This window comes from Corythoichthys intestinalis, chromosome 9 (assembly GCF_030265065.1).
Source record: "Corythoichthys intestinalis isolate RoL2023-P3 chromosome 9, ASM3026506v1, whole genome shotgun sequence".
Lineage (NCBI taxonomy): Eukaryota > Metazoa > Chordata > Actinopteri > Syngnathiformes > Syngnathidae > Corythoichthys > Corythoichthys intestinalis.
The window spans coordinates 44,604,742-44,621,364 of NC_080403.1; the positions used below are offsets into that span (position 1 = coordinate 44,604,742).

The 16,623-nt window shown below is 34.7% G+C and overlaps 1 protein-coding gene across 9 annotated transcripts in view; it reads right to left on the reverse strand.

The window, feature by feature from the left end:
- The window catches only part of LOC130922192 (glutamate receptor-interacting protein 2-like), a 132,164-nt gene that overhangs the window by 80,837 nt on the left and 34,704 nt on the right, over positions 1–16,623 (reverse strand). For 2 of the 9 annotated variants that reach the window (XM_057846783.1, XM_057846782.1), the window contains exon 1: positions 1,558–1,799. The exons of 6 other annotated variants lie outside the window; for them this stretch is intronic. In XM_057846783.1, coding sequence (XP_057702766.1) covers positions 1,558–1,711 — 154 coding nt within the window. In that variant the 5' untranslated portion in view covers positions 1,712–1,799. Of the gene's footprint in view, positions 1–1,557; positions 1,800–16,623 lie in introns of those variants that run through there. One more of the 9 variants, XM_057846797.1, reaches the window with a different exon arrangement.

Consider the following 16,623-nt stretch of genomic DNA (forward strand, 5'->3'; position numbering starts at 1 on the left):
ATGTTTCCTGTGATCCTTGTGAGGATCACAGGATTTAGTTTTAGTCGTAGCGATTTTATTTTTATTTTTGTTTGTCTTTTAGATAAGAAGGGTCTTATCTAAGTTTTTTTTTTTTTCGTGCTCTTTAAATAAGTTTAATTAATTCAAGGAATTCATAAATTAAACTCAGTTGTTATCATTCATTTTTATTTCTAATATTTGATTATTTCAAATTGTTCTCTTTTGTTATTTATTATTTATTTATTTATGTAGCTATCTTTTTTTTTAATGGATTTTATTTTGTTTTTCATTGCCTTTGGGTTGAATCCAGGGATGTCGTGATTGATTTATATTTATTTATAATAATAATAATTATTATTATTATTATCATATTTATGAACATTATCAGCCATCCTCTGCTATTTATTTATTTGTATATTTGTTTGTTAATTTTAATTTTTTTTTTCTTCCCGCAGACTTTATTCATGGGGTTTAGATCTGGGGATGTAATCATTTATTTTTATTTGGAATAATTACTTATTTAAAAATGTTATTTTATTTTTTTAATGACTGTCTTTTATTTTATTCCGTTTTTTTTTTATTTATTTTTAATAAATATTTATTCTTGTGTTTTACTATCTTTTGACTTGAGTCAAATTTTCAAAGCAATATCCTCAACTTCCTGCATGATTTTGCTCATGACTTTTTTTTTTTTTTTTTACTTTGAATACTTTTAATTTCAAATAATTCACTTTTCTTGTCTGTATCAAATCCCTCAAAAACAATGAAAAGAGAAAAATCATCTTGAATGCAAGAGCAGTAGGAGGCGGTTTACTACAAACACACACATAAGACACACACTAGCAAGGTTAGCAGAACAAGCCTCCAGCTGCACACCCACCCACACACACACTAACATTGTAGACGAACACTTGTTCAAGAAACAAACACATTATTAATATATTTACTACTGTTATTACTATGTCATTACAATGTAATTACTGTGTTGTCACGATTCAACTATAAAAATTATGAGTCCAACCCCTTTTGATGTCAGATTGGATTGGACATCTATCAAAGTCAAATGCAGTAACAAAACAATATTCATGTTATTATCGCTGCCAGACCTCCCAGTCCAAACAGATAGGACGTCTATCACTGTCAATGACAGCCAGTGAGTTATAAATAATACACGGTGGGAAAACCATGCACCCTAACCAAACTCCATTGGGAAATAAGCCAATTTAAGACAATACCAACACATGCGATTGAATTATACCAGACCAAATGGATTGAATGTCTCTTCCGAGCAATATCCGATAATGTTAGTTTATGAAATAAGATTAAAGCCAAATGAACAGTAGGAAGGTTGCTAATGTGTTTCCTTAGTTTGTGCATTAACAGTGTTAATTTGAGACAGTGAGTGTAAAAACAGGATATTTTTAAAGCAAGTCTGGTTCATCTATCAATGGCACCCGATGAGTTGAAGGTACAGAAACTTTGCATGAACGCCACCTGATGCTTTGCTAACAAACACAAACACGCTAACATACACACACAAAAACAGACTTGTCGTACCCTTGATATGGCGCCTGATGACCCCCAAGCGGCACTTGAGCGACACCGAGAACATCCCGACTTCTTCCCGTTGTTCTTTTCTAGCGAGCCATAGCGCGAGCAGCTCCCCACGCAAGTCACATGGCCAAAAAGAGCAAGCCAGAGACTCCAGCATCCTTCTACTTCTCCCTCTCTCTCTTTCTCTCCTCCCTCTCTCACCAGATGCTTTTCGCCCGCTCGGCGCGTGTGGGAAGTGGCGTGAACTGAAACCGCCGCCTCCTCTCCCCCCCTGCTTTCGCCGTTTCATCGCACGTAACCCCCCCTCCTCCGAGTAGTGACACCATTCAGCGGGGTCCTCCAAAAGGGCGACCGAGCTCTCACGTAACTATGACAACAGCAGCAGCAACAACAACAACAACAAGGTGGTCGTCGTATGAAACACGAGGTTAACTTTTTCACCATGTTTGGGAACTTTTTCAACGTTAAATAAAGAAATTGTACTGAGCAGACTGTCAAGTTTAACAAGTACAGTTATTTAATCCGGCCTGCCAAAGTTCTCCAGGTGATAAAAAAAAAAAAAAAAAAACTAGAAAATGCAATTTGGGGAGAAATTCATGCTGGTCGGTAGACTGCAAGCGTGTAGAATGATGTGAAATAATGTTGAATAAAGCTATTTGGGGGCAATTTTAGGTCACTTCCAGTTGACTTTTTGGTAATACCAGGTCACTTCCTGATTTGGAGTTACTTTGTGTTTATTTTGGGGCATTTTCAGGTTACTTTCTGTTGGTTTTGGGTAGGCTCTACTTCCCCGACACGATCACGTGATCGGAAATCGGGCTCAAACACGTCCAGGGGCATTGGAAGTCACTCACAGCAGGGGTGCTGAGGATCTTTTTTAGTTTTTCCCCATCCAAAAACAGCCGTTTCAGACCAAATTTGTCATGCTCGCGCATTATTTCCATACAAAGCGTGCACAAAGGCAGTATACTGTACATGCATGCCGGATAGTTTACGCACGGATACTAGGCTACTACAAAGACAGCGTTCTATTTCACCTACAGTGTGTGTTGGAGATTTTGTATTGGAAATAAAAGCGCCAATGTATTATAAAGCAAATCCCCGCAACTAGATGGCGCAATGAGACACGAACACATTTGAAAACTAAACTGGTCAATAAGCCTCAGTTTAACAGCCCCTTTTAAATAAATTGCACACGAATATCCAATAGCACTCTGCACGGCGGCTACAATGCATGCATGTCTTACCTATTTGAAGACACCAAAGGAGAATCGTCTTCATTTTTTACCTCGAATTGAATTTTAAAAAATTTCACTGTTTTTGTAAAGAGAAAAATCATTCATTTGTGTTTGTGCCATCGACTGATTTTATGGGTTTAAGCACCCATGAGCATTGTGTAATTATTGACATTAACAATGGCGGGCTACTAGTTTATTTTTGATTCAAAATTTTACAAATTTTATTAAAACGAAAACATTAAGAGGGGTTTTCATACAAAATTTCTATAACTTGTACTAACATTTATCTTTTAAGAACTACAAGTCTTTCTATCCATGGATCGCTTTAACAGAATGTTAATAATGTTAATGCCATGTTGTTGATTTATTGTTATAATCAACAAATACAGTACTTATGTACCGTATGTTGAATGTATATATACATCTTGTGTCTTATCTTTCCATTCCAACAATAATTTACATAAAAATATGGCATATTTTATAGATGGTTTGAATTGTGATTAATTACGATTAATGAATTTTTAAGCTGTAATTAACGCAATTAAACCGCAATATATATATATATATATATATATATATATATATATATATATATATAAATGTATGTACGTCTATATATATATATATATATATATATGCTGCAATGGAAGCTTCATGGCGCATTAAGCCCCCGAACAATTTTTAATTTGTCTATTTTACCCTGGAAACCCCCGTTTATTACAGACGTCGCACAACCGCTTTTGTTTCGACCCAGCCATAAAAAGAAGCTCAGTAATTATATTTATTATTCGAAATGTTTGTCGTTTTTAGCTTAGAGTCATAAATTGATGTCAAATCTTTAGTTAAAAATAAAAAACGACTTTAAAATATTATTCACTCGCATATTTTAAACTTTTAAACAAATTACGTCACAATGAAAAAAATTGTGTCCGTAAAAACGTCACGGATATCTACCTCATAACTATCGCCTAATTGCATTTTTTTATGTTACGGTCGCATGTTCCCCAATATGTTAGACGATAAATAATCGATCCAAACAACAAAAAATTGAAAAAAAAATTTTTAAAGGGTAAATATATGGAAAAGAAAATCTCGACCATGCCTTGATGTCTGCGATTTCTGCATCATGACCCTTGTTATAATACCATGTTTCACCCGTAAAAAACCCCAAAAATCCAGCTGTGGCCATTCACAGCTGTGTCTTGACACACTGTGATACATGATACATGGAGTTTTTTGGATTGAAAAGAGGTAAGTACACGATAATATGTCGTTAAAATCGTGGTGTCTTTAATTAAGCTCTCTCATGCTCTCGCCTCCAGTTAGGGTTTTGCTGTTTTAAAAAAAAAAAAAAAAAAAAATTCTAAATGCCCTCCTCTTCAAAATTTTTCTTCCCCCAGAAAATTGAGATTTTAAGCTTTCCAATGATGTATCACACATGCATATTGGACAATTTTGAAATTTGGGATCTCGAAGAGGAACTTCAAGTCACCTGAGTGTTTTCCGCCATATATATATATATATATATATATATATACATATGTATAAATGGTTTTTAAGCACTTCAATTATTTTTAAACAAGCATACAAGAATAAAGTAGAAAAATACTAGTATTTATTAAATGCTTCATTAAGTGTGTCCACTCAAATCCGCTCAAGCTGCTCACTTGTTAACAACAAGTTAAACGATGATTGACACATGCGGCGCTTTGAAGTCTCGGCTTCAATCGTCTCTGGCTAGATCAAACCTTGACGTCTGTCAATCATCGTTAACTTTTATAAGCAACTCCAGTGCACTGCCTGACCAAGAAAAGCGGCAGGAGCGACAATAGCCTTGTTTACATGGAGCCAAATATTCCAATTACAATCGGTTTAGATGTTCAAACCGAATAAATGTGTTCCATATAAACACCTCATTCGGAATGAACAGGCCCAAACCGAATGGAATTTCATTCTGATTCACAGGGGTGGAATATTCCTTTCCCCAAACCGATTAGAAGTAAAATTATATCATGTAAACAGGGAAGCTGAATGGTGTCTGGTTGCGTTCTTTCTGCGCATGCTCCATACTGACGTGGTGACGTCACTTGGTGACGTAAGTAACGTCACTTGCAACATGGCTTCCAAGCACAGCGCACCTAATTGGAGTCCGGCGGAAAGATTGTATTTAATTCAAACTTTAAAAGAATTGAATATAATTGCTCGCTTAGACAGGCGTAAAACGAGGAACAGTGAACTATTTAAAAAAAGTTCACAAGAGGTTACACGAAGCCGGAATAGATCGGAGCGTTGACCAGATTAGAAACCGGTGGAAAACGCTGACAATCGGCTACTACAAGGCAAAAGAGCAAAACAGCAGAAGCGGATACGACCCCACAAACACAACAAGTGGGTTAAAGTTAAAACAGCAGCACTCTGACGATCGATCTCCATGTTTTGCAACGTGACGCTTTGTTTTGATTAATCTGCGCATGTCAGACGGCAGTTGTCAAACGTCCTTTCGGAATAAAGGCAGACACATGTAAACGCTTGATCGGAATAGATGAAGTGACATGTAAACAGCTGATCTGAAATTTCCATTCGGAATGATTTGAATCGGTATGAATAAAAGTCAGCATGTAAACGTGGCTAGTGAGAGACTGTGATTGGATCAGGACAGCTCCATAAATACTGCATTTATTTATTTAATAAAAACATTTTTTAAATTCCACAATAGACTGAGGGCACAACGTTTGAAGCGAGCAGTAGCGAGGGATCACTGTCCATGTTTGTTAATAAATTATATATTGCTCCTGTGTATGCGACACTTCTTTTAGATTGTTGGACTTTTAGAATATTTGCTTTTGTAAGGTTTCAGCTTCTAGTTGGTGATGCTAAGCTAACAATGAAATGAAAATCTGCCAGTGCGACAACTGGAAGCAAAACCAAAAAAAAAAAGAAGTCTTCAGGGAATTAATGCAGAGGGAGTGTATAAAAACCAGAGGCAAGAATGTTCATAAATCATCGGAGCACAAATGCGCTCCGCTGAGAACAGCCAACATGGACGCCGCAGGAAACAGTACCATGAGGCATTCGGGCTGTTTGACTTTTGAAGTGTTTACATTTCGTAGGTGGTGGAGTTTTATTGTGTTAGGGTGTTCGTTTTCTGGGGCGTCTGACCTTTGGTGATGCTCATTTAAATTTTGCAGGGATGGACTTTTGAGGAGTTGCAAAATTTAGGTCTGAGTTTTGGAACATTTGACTAGTGGGACGTTTGAGGACAGAATAGAACGCCTTTATTGTCATTACACAAAGTGTCGTTTCAATTTTAGAGATTTTTTACTTTTGGGACAGTAAAATTTGGGGGGATTTGACGCTTGTAACATTTCAATTTTTGATACAGGAATTTTTGGTCACTGAATTTTGAGGAGTATTGATTTTGTAACAGTTAATTTTGGGGTGTTTGAACTTTGGATGCATTTGACAATTCGAAAAAAAAAAGAGTTTAAATTTCTGCATATTTGACTTCAGTGGTGTTTCAATTTTAGATTGGTTTAACTTTTGGGACATTTGAGAAGTTTTGATCTCAGACTTTTGGAACAGTTGAATTTTGGCGCATTTCACGCTTGAAACATTTGAATTTTTAACACAGGAGTTTGATTTTTGAGGAGTATCAAGTTTGAGTTTGGTAAAAGTTATTTTTAGGGTGTTTAAACTTTGGATGTATTTGGCAATTTGAAGCATTTCAGTTTTTTGACAAAAAGTATATTTTTGTACTTTTGACTTGAGCAGTGTTTCAATTTTAGATTTGTTTGACATTTGGAACGTTTGACTTTTGGGACAGTTGAGGAGTTTTGATTTTTGAGATTTTTTACCTTTGGAACAGTTGAATTTGGGGCATTTAACACTTGAAACATTTCAATTTTTGACAAACGGATTTGACTTTTGAGGAAAGTCAGTTTTGGGGCGTTTGAACTTTGGATATACAGTGATCTTGCTTTTTTCGCGGCTAATGGGGACCAGAACCCACCGGGATAAGTGAAAAACCGCGTAGTAGCGCCCCAAACCAGCCCACACCCCCCGAAAAAATTTTACACATACCTGTGCTTATGTTTGGACTCAGATTACTTTGTATTTAGTAATGGCACAGCTATTACATTGTAATAACACAGTAATAAGGCTGTATTAGTAGTAAAAAAAAGTGTGTGTGGTATCAATGTATTTATTCACATTTAGCATTAGAAAGAGATACATATAAGACGTTTATTTTTTACTTCCCCCAAAGTGTATTATATTTTTTAAAAATGTGTATATTGAAAAATTATATAAATATTATATATTTTTTTTCAATAAATGGCTTTTAAGCACTTCAAATTTAATACGTAATTATGTTGTTTAAAACATGTTACTGCCCCTCCAAATTATTTTATAAAAGAATAAAGTAGAAAAATGCTTTATTCATTGAGTGAGTCCACTCAAATCTGCTCAAGCTGCTCACTTACACAGAATGAGTTGCCACAGCAACTGTTTCACAAGTTAAACTATGATTGACACATGCGGCGCTTTGATGTTTCAGCTCCCAAGCATCTCTGGAAAGATCAAACCTTAACGTCTGTCAATCATCGTTAACTTTAATAAGCAACTCCAGTGCACTGCCTGATGAAGAGGAAAGTAGCGAGGGATCACTGTTTGACAGTTGTGACTTTTGAATTTTGAAATATTTGACTTTAGAAGCGTAGACATTTTTGGACATTTGACTTTAGGCATGTTTGAATTTTTGCGGTCTTTGAGTTTTGAAAATTAGATTTTTGGGCATTTGAGCCTTGGGACATTTGAATCTCGAGTTATTTGTTTAATTCAAGTCAGATGTTTGTCCACAGGATCAATATGTTACTCGTGTGATGTATAAGAAGCGCCACGTATGCATTTGAAATGGAAAATTGGAGTTGTGAGCGAGCGGTGCACTTTTCCCCAGGAATGTTTGATGGCGCTGTACTCTGACTAACGCGGCGTACTCCTCTCACGCCCACGCTCGGAAGCGAATGGCGTCCTCTCGATCTTGAGTTCTACTTCACCGGGAGACGAAGGAAATTGACAATTTGCCGAGGCTCCGCCGAGAGTCGCAATCACGCAGACGCGGCCGTCAAGGAGCCGCCAAACCGCATTACTAAATAGTCCAGGAAAGTTGACATTTTTCAGCTGTTTCATTTTGGGGTTTTAAGCTTTGGAATTTTCTGGATATGTAAGTACTACAGTACATGTAAAACATTCAAATATACAAATAATATGATTAATAAATGGAATTACCCTTAAAAAAATCAACAAAACAAAAAATGTAAATAAACTATTAAAAGGATTTTAAAATGCATTGATAAAACAAATAAAACTAAAAATTGAAAAAATGATAATAAATTTAGAATATATTCATAACAATAAAAATGTACTAATAAAATCACACACTAAATATAGAAATAAAATAGACAATAAAAATGTAATAATATTAAAATTGATAAAGTAAATAATAATAATAAAATAAAATAGAAATATTACTAATATTTACACAAAAATATGTTGAATAAAAAGAAATAGGTGTATAAAATAAACACAAAAGAATGAATGTATATTAAAATTTACATATATATGTAAAAAATAGACAAAATACAGACAAAAGAAAAAGAAATTAAATATATTCAAATTTACAAATTTAATTAGGAAAAACTATGTATACTCAAATACATTAACAAATAAAATTTATATCCGAAATACAATATAAATTCATGAATACCATAAAAATATGTAAAATAAAAAATGTATAAAATATACACACAAAAAATGTATACTAAATTTGCACACATACAAACACACTGACAGACATATATGTAAATGTACAAAATAAATACAAATATAAAAGATATTGACAGAGAATAAGCTCAAATTTTTCTTTTCCTTTTTTTAAGTAATGTAAATAAAATATACGCATAAATACAGTGATTGTACTGTATTAAATTTACATATGTAAATATAACAATTACATTTAAATGGAAAAAAAAACATAAATTTAAAATATGATCATGGATGAATTTTTTTTTTAAAGTATACAATAAGACAAATATATACTGTATGTATATATATATATATATATATATATATATATATATATACAGTACTGTGCAAAAGTTTTAGGCAGGACACCTGCCTAAAACTTTTGCACAGTACTGTATATTTTTATTATATTATGTATATACAGGATATACTGTATGTATATATTTTTCCCAAGTGGAAGCTTCCATGATCCTAATAAATTTAACAATTTAAATTAAAAAAAAAAAGGCATATTTTATAGATGGTTTGAATTGCGATTAATTGTGATTAACTACGATTAATTAATTTTTAAGCTGTAATTAACTCAATTAAAAATTTTAATCGTTTGACAGCTTAAAAATTAATTAATCGTAGTTAATCACAATTAATCGCAATTCAAACCATTTATAAAATATGCCATATTTTTCTGTAAATTATATATATTCTGTAAAATAATTTGTTGGAATGGAAAGATAAGACACAAGATGGATATATACATTCAACATACGGTACATAAGGACTGTAGTGGGCATTTCACTCTACTGTCAATTAAATCTGTCTATGCTTTCCTCACTCCGAAGCGTCTACTTTTTCCAAAGCTAGACAGCTAGTGAACGACGCCTTAACAATCAGACTTCTTCCTTTTTCATCTGATTTATTAATAAAATGGCCTCAAACCACTGTCCTCTTTAGACCGTAGTGAAACTACAAAAAAAAGTACACAAGCATTGCATTAGCAACAACGTTAGCTTAGCACGCTATACAGGTTCACTAAACATAAACAAAAAGCGTCTCATACAAAAAATATAACATTTCGCTTACTAACATAATATGTACATTCTTTACAACAACCATACTTACGGACAAATCTTGTCCAAGGATCATATAAGCACAACATTACAACGTAGGCGTCAGCCCGAGACGTCGTGCAGCCATATTGAACTGGCAAAAAAGCAATAAACCATGTCGCAAAGCGACCACAAGAATTCGCTGTTAGACAGCACAAAAAACCTTGCTGTAAAACTTACCAAAAGGCAGAATACTGTCTGAGCGGGACATGTGCGTTAATTGCGTCAAATATTTTAATGTGATTAATTTAAAAAACTTAAGTACCACGCGTTAACGCGATCATTTTGACAGCCCTAATATATATATATATATATATATATATATATATATATATATATATATATATATATATATATAAATTACGCGGTAAAAACGCGCGGTAATTAATTTTTTAATTAATTAATTTTAATTTTTTAAACCCTAACCCTGAGCGGGACATGTGCGTTAATTGCGTCAAATATTTTAACGGGATTAATTTAAAAAATTAATTACCGCGCGTTAACGCGATAAAAATTTTAATCGTTTGACAGCCCTAATATATATATATATATATATATATATATATATATATATATATATATATATATATATATATATATATATATATATAATTTTTATTAACTCATATATTTTCCAATAGTTTTTTTTTTTTTTTTTTTAACATATATTTGTAATTTAAGGCACCAAGGGGTTTTTAAGTACTATAGTCATAAAAGCAATATTTTCAACTCTATATTGATACTCAAAAATACTTGATACCATTTTCGGTACTAAATAAATAAATAAAAATGAAAAAATGAAAAAAAAAAAAGTTTAATTTTTAAAATGAACTCTATCAGTGTTTACCTATTGGTGGTCATTATTTAACCCCTTCAGACCTAAGCATGCTGCTGAAGGACATAACAGATTGGCATCTCTAAACCAATAAATACACTGAATTTAGTTGCAATTGCCATTTCTGGGAGATGATTGGATGAAACTTAATCCATCGAAATCAAATCATGAGTTATGGCACGCCCTCTTTGCTATTTTTGGCTGTTTGATAACTGACCAAACGCAACTTCAAAAACGATAATGTAAAGTGCTCATTTCTCAAAACACATTAACATAAAAATAACCAATAAAAGCATGAAATATTCCCGACCAAAAAATTGCACTTTGTTCTGGTGTTTAAGTAGAGTAAAAATCAGCGCTGAATCGGCATGATCAGTTTGATCATGGACGGACATGTAGAAAAGCTCTCCTCGGACACATCCTGCCATGTTAGCTGCACACAACACTTGCACGCTGCTCTCACTGTTTAAGTCTTTGGATGTCGTTAAGCATTAATTTACGCCATATTCGTGTTGAACATGTATGTTTACGATACTACTTGTTTATTTAGCACCTGTGGATAACATTGAGAGTACAGCTGGATGTTATTCACCACCACAACAGCTTTGGGAGCAAAATATTATAAGGGTGCAAAATTTATCAGAACACCGGTGGTGGCTCTGTTGTACAATTAGCGTCTTTAGTTGGGCAAATTGAAACTCCGCTCACCATTTTGGCGGTGCTCTCTTGTGTTTCATGGTCCACATCTTCAATCCTTGGTTCTCGCACAGTACTTGTTGTCCCTTTTGAAAGCTTAGGTTTGAAAAAAAAAAAACTACGTATATCCATCGTTTCTTCTGTCCTCAGGTGGTTTTGGCTAAGCAAAGCAAATGAATGTCTCTAAGGTGCTAGTCACATGATCTGTGCGAAAAATAATTTTGACCCATTATAAAATTTTTTTTTTTTTTATTTTACCGGAAAACTTTTAAAATCATATATAGGAAAGTTAATCACATGCAATGACACTTTTCGGCCACCAGGTGGGGGGATGCCCCCGCGGTAGGCCTGAACCATATTGGAAAAACTATTGTTGCGATTTTTTGGGGGTTTGCGATATATTGCGATATTATATTGCGATATTTAAAAATTTTTTTTTTTTTTTTTTTTTTTTTAAAAGAAATTTTCACTTGATGACTTGAATAGCTGTTTGGAAAGACTTTGGATGACTCACCATCACCACAGTGTACAGTGATCCCTCGTTTTTCGTGGTTAATGGGGACCAGAACCTGCCGCGATAAGTGAAAAACCGCGAAATAGCGCACCCCCCCAATTTTTTTTTTGTGTGTGTGTTTTTTGTGTTCAATGTATTTATTCAGATTTAGCATTGGAAAGAGATACATATAAGACCTGTTTTTTCTCACTTTTTCCCCCAAAGTGATTTAAAAAATGTTTATAAAATGGTTTTTAAGCACTTCATATGTCAAAGTTATGATCAGTTTTAAACATAACTGTCATTTTTGAACAAAAATAAAGTACTGTAGTAGATAAATGTTTGGCTTTATTAAATGCTTCTGTTTATCTACCTTAGCTGTTATCTACCTTAGCTGTGACAGTTGGAGTGACATGTAGAAATTTCAAACTCCTCATGATCACTTCTGGCATTTATATGTCTCCAACGTCTCCACACACACACATTCATTCCAGCGCGGCTTCCTTGCAGAAACTGTTTAACAAGTTAAACGATGATTGACTGATGCCCGTGTGAAGTCTGCTTCTTTGGCCAGATCAAAGCCATCGTTAACATAAGCAAGTGCCGCAGTGACTGAGAGGAACAAAGGGCTGGGAGAGGGAGGGTGTGAGGCTGTGCGCAGAGTAGAAAGCAAGGCGTATATGGATTAAAAACAAACAAACTATCGCACATGCTTGCGATGGGACTATCGCGCACGCGCACATCACAATGGCGATATTTAAACGATATATCGTTCAGGCTTACCCCGCTGCCCCCCCTTAAACTCCGCATATGGAAAGTAACCATGGGATGCCCTAAAGTAGAACAGAAGTGATCCCAAATCAGCAGGAAGTGACCTTAAAATCAACAAGACAGTGACCTAAAATGAAGTCATTGCCTGTCATTGACAACGATAGACATCCAGTTTATTTCAACTGGGAGGACTGGCTATGAATGCTCATCTTTCAGTGCCATTGACGGAGCTAGATGTCCATTCCATTTGGACTAAGAGGTTCATTCGCCTGTCCCAGTCCAAATGTTTTGGACTTCTTGAGCCGTCAGAGACAGCCAATGAGTTAACATGCAAAAATGTCCTCCATTACTATCAAGAGTAGCACAATTTGACAACAATTTTTTTTTTTAAATACAACATTTCATTACGGATACTTTTGACAAGCCTAGTTTTAAGGTGACAGCAAAATGTATTAGAAATGTTCCAACTTCCAAGCTTAAAGTGGGATTCTAAATTTAGCTCATCAATCCCGCTTCTACTTCTTTTTTTTTTTTTTTGTGTGCACCGCTGTCACTGTGGTCGCACTCTCCTTAGCGCCTTTGCTCTCTCCATCCAAACTCTTGTAGATGATTGAGCTGCGACGTGTGGCGTCTTTTAATCCTAAATCTTCTACGCGTACACACGCACCCCCCCACCTCACCCACACCCACATATATATTACAATGTCATTTTACAGGAGTGATTTGTTGTTATATATATGCAGTATATGAAAATGACATTTGTTCATAACAGGCCGCACTGGACTATAAACTGCAGCTGTCCTCACTGTATTATGGGATATTTACGCCTAAAGATTTTAACCGGTAACACTTTATTTGACAGCGGCATCATACGACTGTCATAAGACTAAATGAACCACCATTCATTTCCAAATGAAGCTTCATTGCTTCAAGAAGCTTCATTTGGCCATCTCTGCTCCTTAGGGGAAGACAATCAACCTCTGCTGCCCCCTACTGTCAACACTGTTGTTGTCCAACATGCCTCCTAGCATGCATTGCAGCGCTACAGATGTAAATAAAAATTAGGGCTGTCAAAATTATCGCGTTAACGGGCGGTAATTAATTTTTTAAATTAATCACGTTAAAATGTTTGATGCAATTAACGCACATGCCCCGCTCAAACAGATTAAAATGACAGCACAGTGTCATGTGCACTTGTTATTTGTGTTTTTTGGTGTTTTTTTTTCGCCCTCTGCTGGCGCTTGGGTGTGACTGATTTTATGGGTTTAAGCACTATGAGCACTGTGTAATTATTGACATTAACAATGGTGAGCTACTAGGTTATTTTTTGATTGAAAATTTTACAAATTTTATTCAAACGAAAAGGCGAGCTACTAGGTTATTTTTTGATTGAAAATTTTATAAATTGTATTAAAATGAAAACATTAAGAGGGGTTTTAATATAAAACTATATAAATAAATATATCCATCTTGTGTCTTATCTTTCCATTCTGACAATAATTTACAGAAAAAAATGCCATATTTTATAGATAGTTTGAATTGCGATTAATTTCGATTAATTAATTTTTAAGCTGTGATTAACTCGATTAAAAATTTTAATCGTTTGACAGCCCAAATATATATATATATATATATATATATATATATATATATATATATATATATATATATATATAATCTGAATATAGAAAATTTAGGGCGGAACAACAAAAAAATCCTAAATTACAAAATGACTAAAAAAAAGAACGTAAATTAAGACGGTATAGAAAATTGATTAAAAATAAAAGGTTAATAATTAGTAATAATAAAAAATAATAATCATTTTTGGGGCGGAAAATATGATAAATAAAAGGGATAATTTATTGATAAATTCCTACAATTATTATTTTTCCAAAAATGATTTAATAATTTCTAATTTTCAGAATTAATTTGTCTATATTTCCCCATTTTTTTATGATTTTTATTTTTCACTGCATTTTTCAATGTAATTTTCAAGATATAATTTTTAGATTAATTATTCCTCCACTGCTTATGCATTTTGTAAAGTGTATATTAAGGCATGAAGGAGTTAAAACTTAAAATCCATCTTCCCAGAGATTCTTTCTAATCCAAACTCATTCAGTAGCTTCATTAGTTAGTGCTGTTTGCGCCTCCTCATGTTCTTCAAAGCCAAAATGAATCCTAAAACATTAGATTGAAATCACTTTGATCCAACAAAGAGGTCAGAGACAGCCGGCGTGTCTTTCTGTCTTCCAACAAACACACACACGCGTCCACACATAAGTGCAGGAAGTCAGCAGATAAACTCCAGTAGACATCAAAAGGCAGCACAACAACATCACAGATGCAAACACGAAAATCACAGAATGACTACGCGACGGCGGCAGACTCGGCCGGCGCCGAAAGAAGAAAAAAAGATTAAAGCTGCGAGTGGCGATAAAGGCAAAGTCGTTCATTTCATGGCAAATCCACAATGGAGCGGCGTCCGTACCTGCTTCCCATTTGGGAAAACTCGACTTCAAGGAGTTCAAAGTAAAATGGCTGCTTCAAACCAAAATGGCAGATTTCCTGTTCAATTTAGAACATGCATTGTTGAAACTTTTTTGTGTGTTTTGGTATTAATTAGCATTTTCGCAAATTTTCATGTTGATCATGGATAGGGTGACGATATTTTGATTTCCAAAAAAGAGGACACTCAGCCCGGCCTCAAGATACTTGAATTTTACTCCAAGTTCACTCAAAGATGCCTATATCACTTTAATATATTTAAAGTGTGCCCCCTCACTCTGGATGGAAAAATGCAGTTTGAAAAAAAAATAAAAAGTGACTATAATGCAGACCCATGGAAATGTAGTCCAGTCAATACACATACACACAGTAGGCTATGTGCCAACTAAACATTTTTATGAATTACTAACAATACAATACAATACAATACAATACTACATTCAATTGATATTCGCATTCAATGTTCTAGATTGCATACAAACAATAACCGAAATAAACTGTCAAACTATTCAACCAGCATGTTTCCAAACGTAGATCAAGAACTACGTTTCCCATAATGCCTAGCGTAGTTTAGCTTACTGATAGCTAGCTGAGGCAAAAATCAAACTTTGTTATAAAAGTTTACAATCATCGGCAGCGCAACGATGCGACACCAAACGGGATTTTACAGTCAAAGCTCCTACAGAAGTCAACAGTTGCCATTATATACGTATTTATCGTAAAAAACTTAACAACTGGGCAGGCGTTGTGGCCAAATCGTCAACCCAGTAGATGGCGGTAATGCCTCATGATAGGGGTAAACTGCCAACAAAAACAAGAAGAACTACTCCTTCCCTCCCTACTACTCGGAGCCATGTCATCGCAGGCAGGCGCTGCCACCCAGCGGCCGGAGGGATTCTCTTCAAATTGGTCCTGTGAAAAATCATAAAAACCGGACATTTTTATGAATTTATAAAACCCGCCCGGACGACGAGGATACGACGTGAAAGTAGGACTTGTCCGGGCATAAGAGGACGTTTGGTCAAAATGACATCGAAGGCTAATTTTTCCGATAATTCCAGTGTACACATAAGAATGGAATCGCAGAAGTGCCAAAATTAAAAAGAAATGAAAATTATATTTTGTCAATGACTTTTACTTTTTGTCAATTAAAATCCCAAACAGAAAATAATGACAATTTTTGTCAGACAAAAACACAAACGGAAAAAACAATGGCAAATTGTCTTTGCCTCTTTCTTTTGCCTTTGCTTTGACTGAATGGAATGATCTGTCAATCAAATGGCGTTAGGCGGGGCTTTCCAAACAGAATTATTAGTCGATAGCTGATTACTCCTAGTTTACCTGAAGGAAAGTGACGTCTCGAAGCAACGGGAAAAAATCTGTAGCATGTGCGATTTTTTATTCATTATTTATTTGGAGAGATATGAAAAAATCGTTTTCACAACTGCTTAGATAAACAGCTGACAACCTGGATGGGTCGCCTCAGCGCTGCCAACTACACCGTCACCAGAGTTGTCACAGATTACTTAAAAAAAGTACAGTGGGGCAAATAACTATTTAGTCAACCACTAATTGTGCAAGTTCTCTCACTTGAAAATATTAGAGAGGCTCGTCATTGTC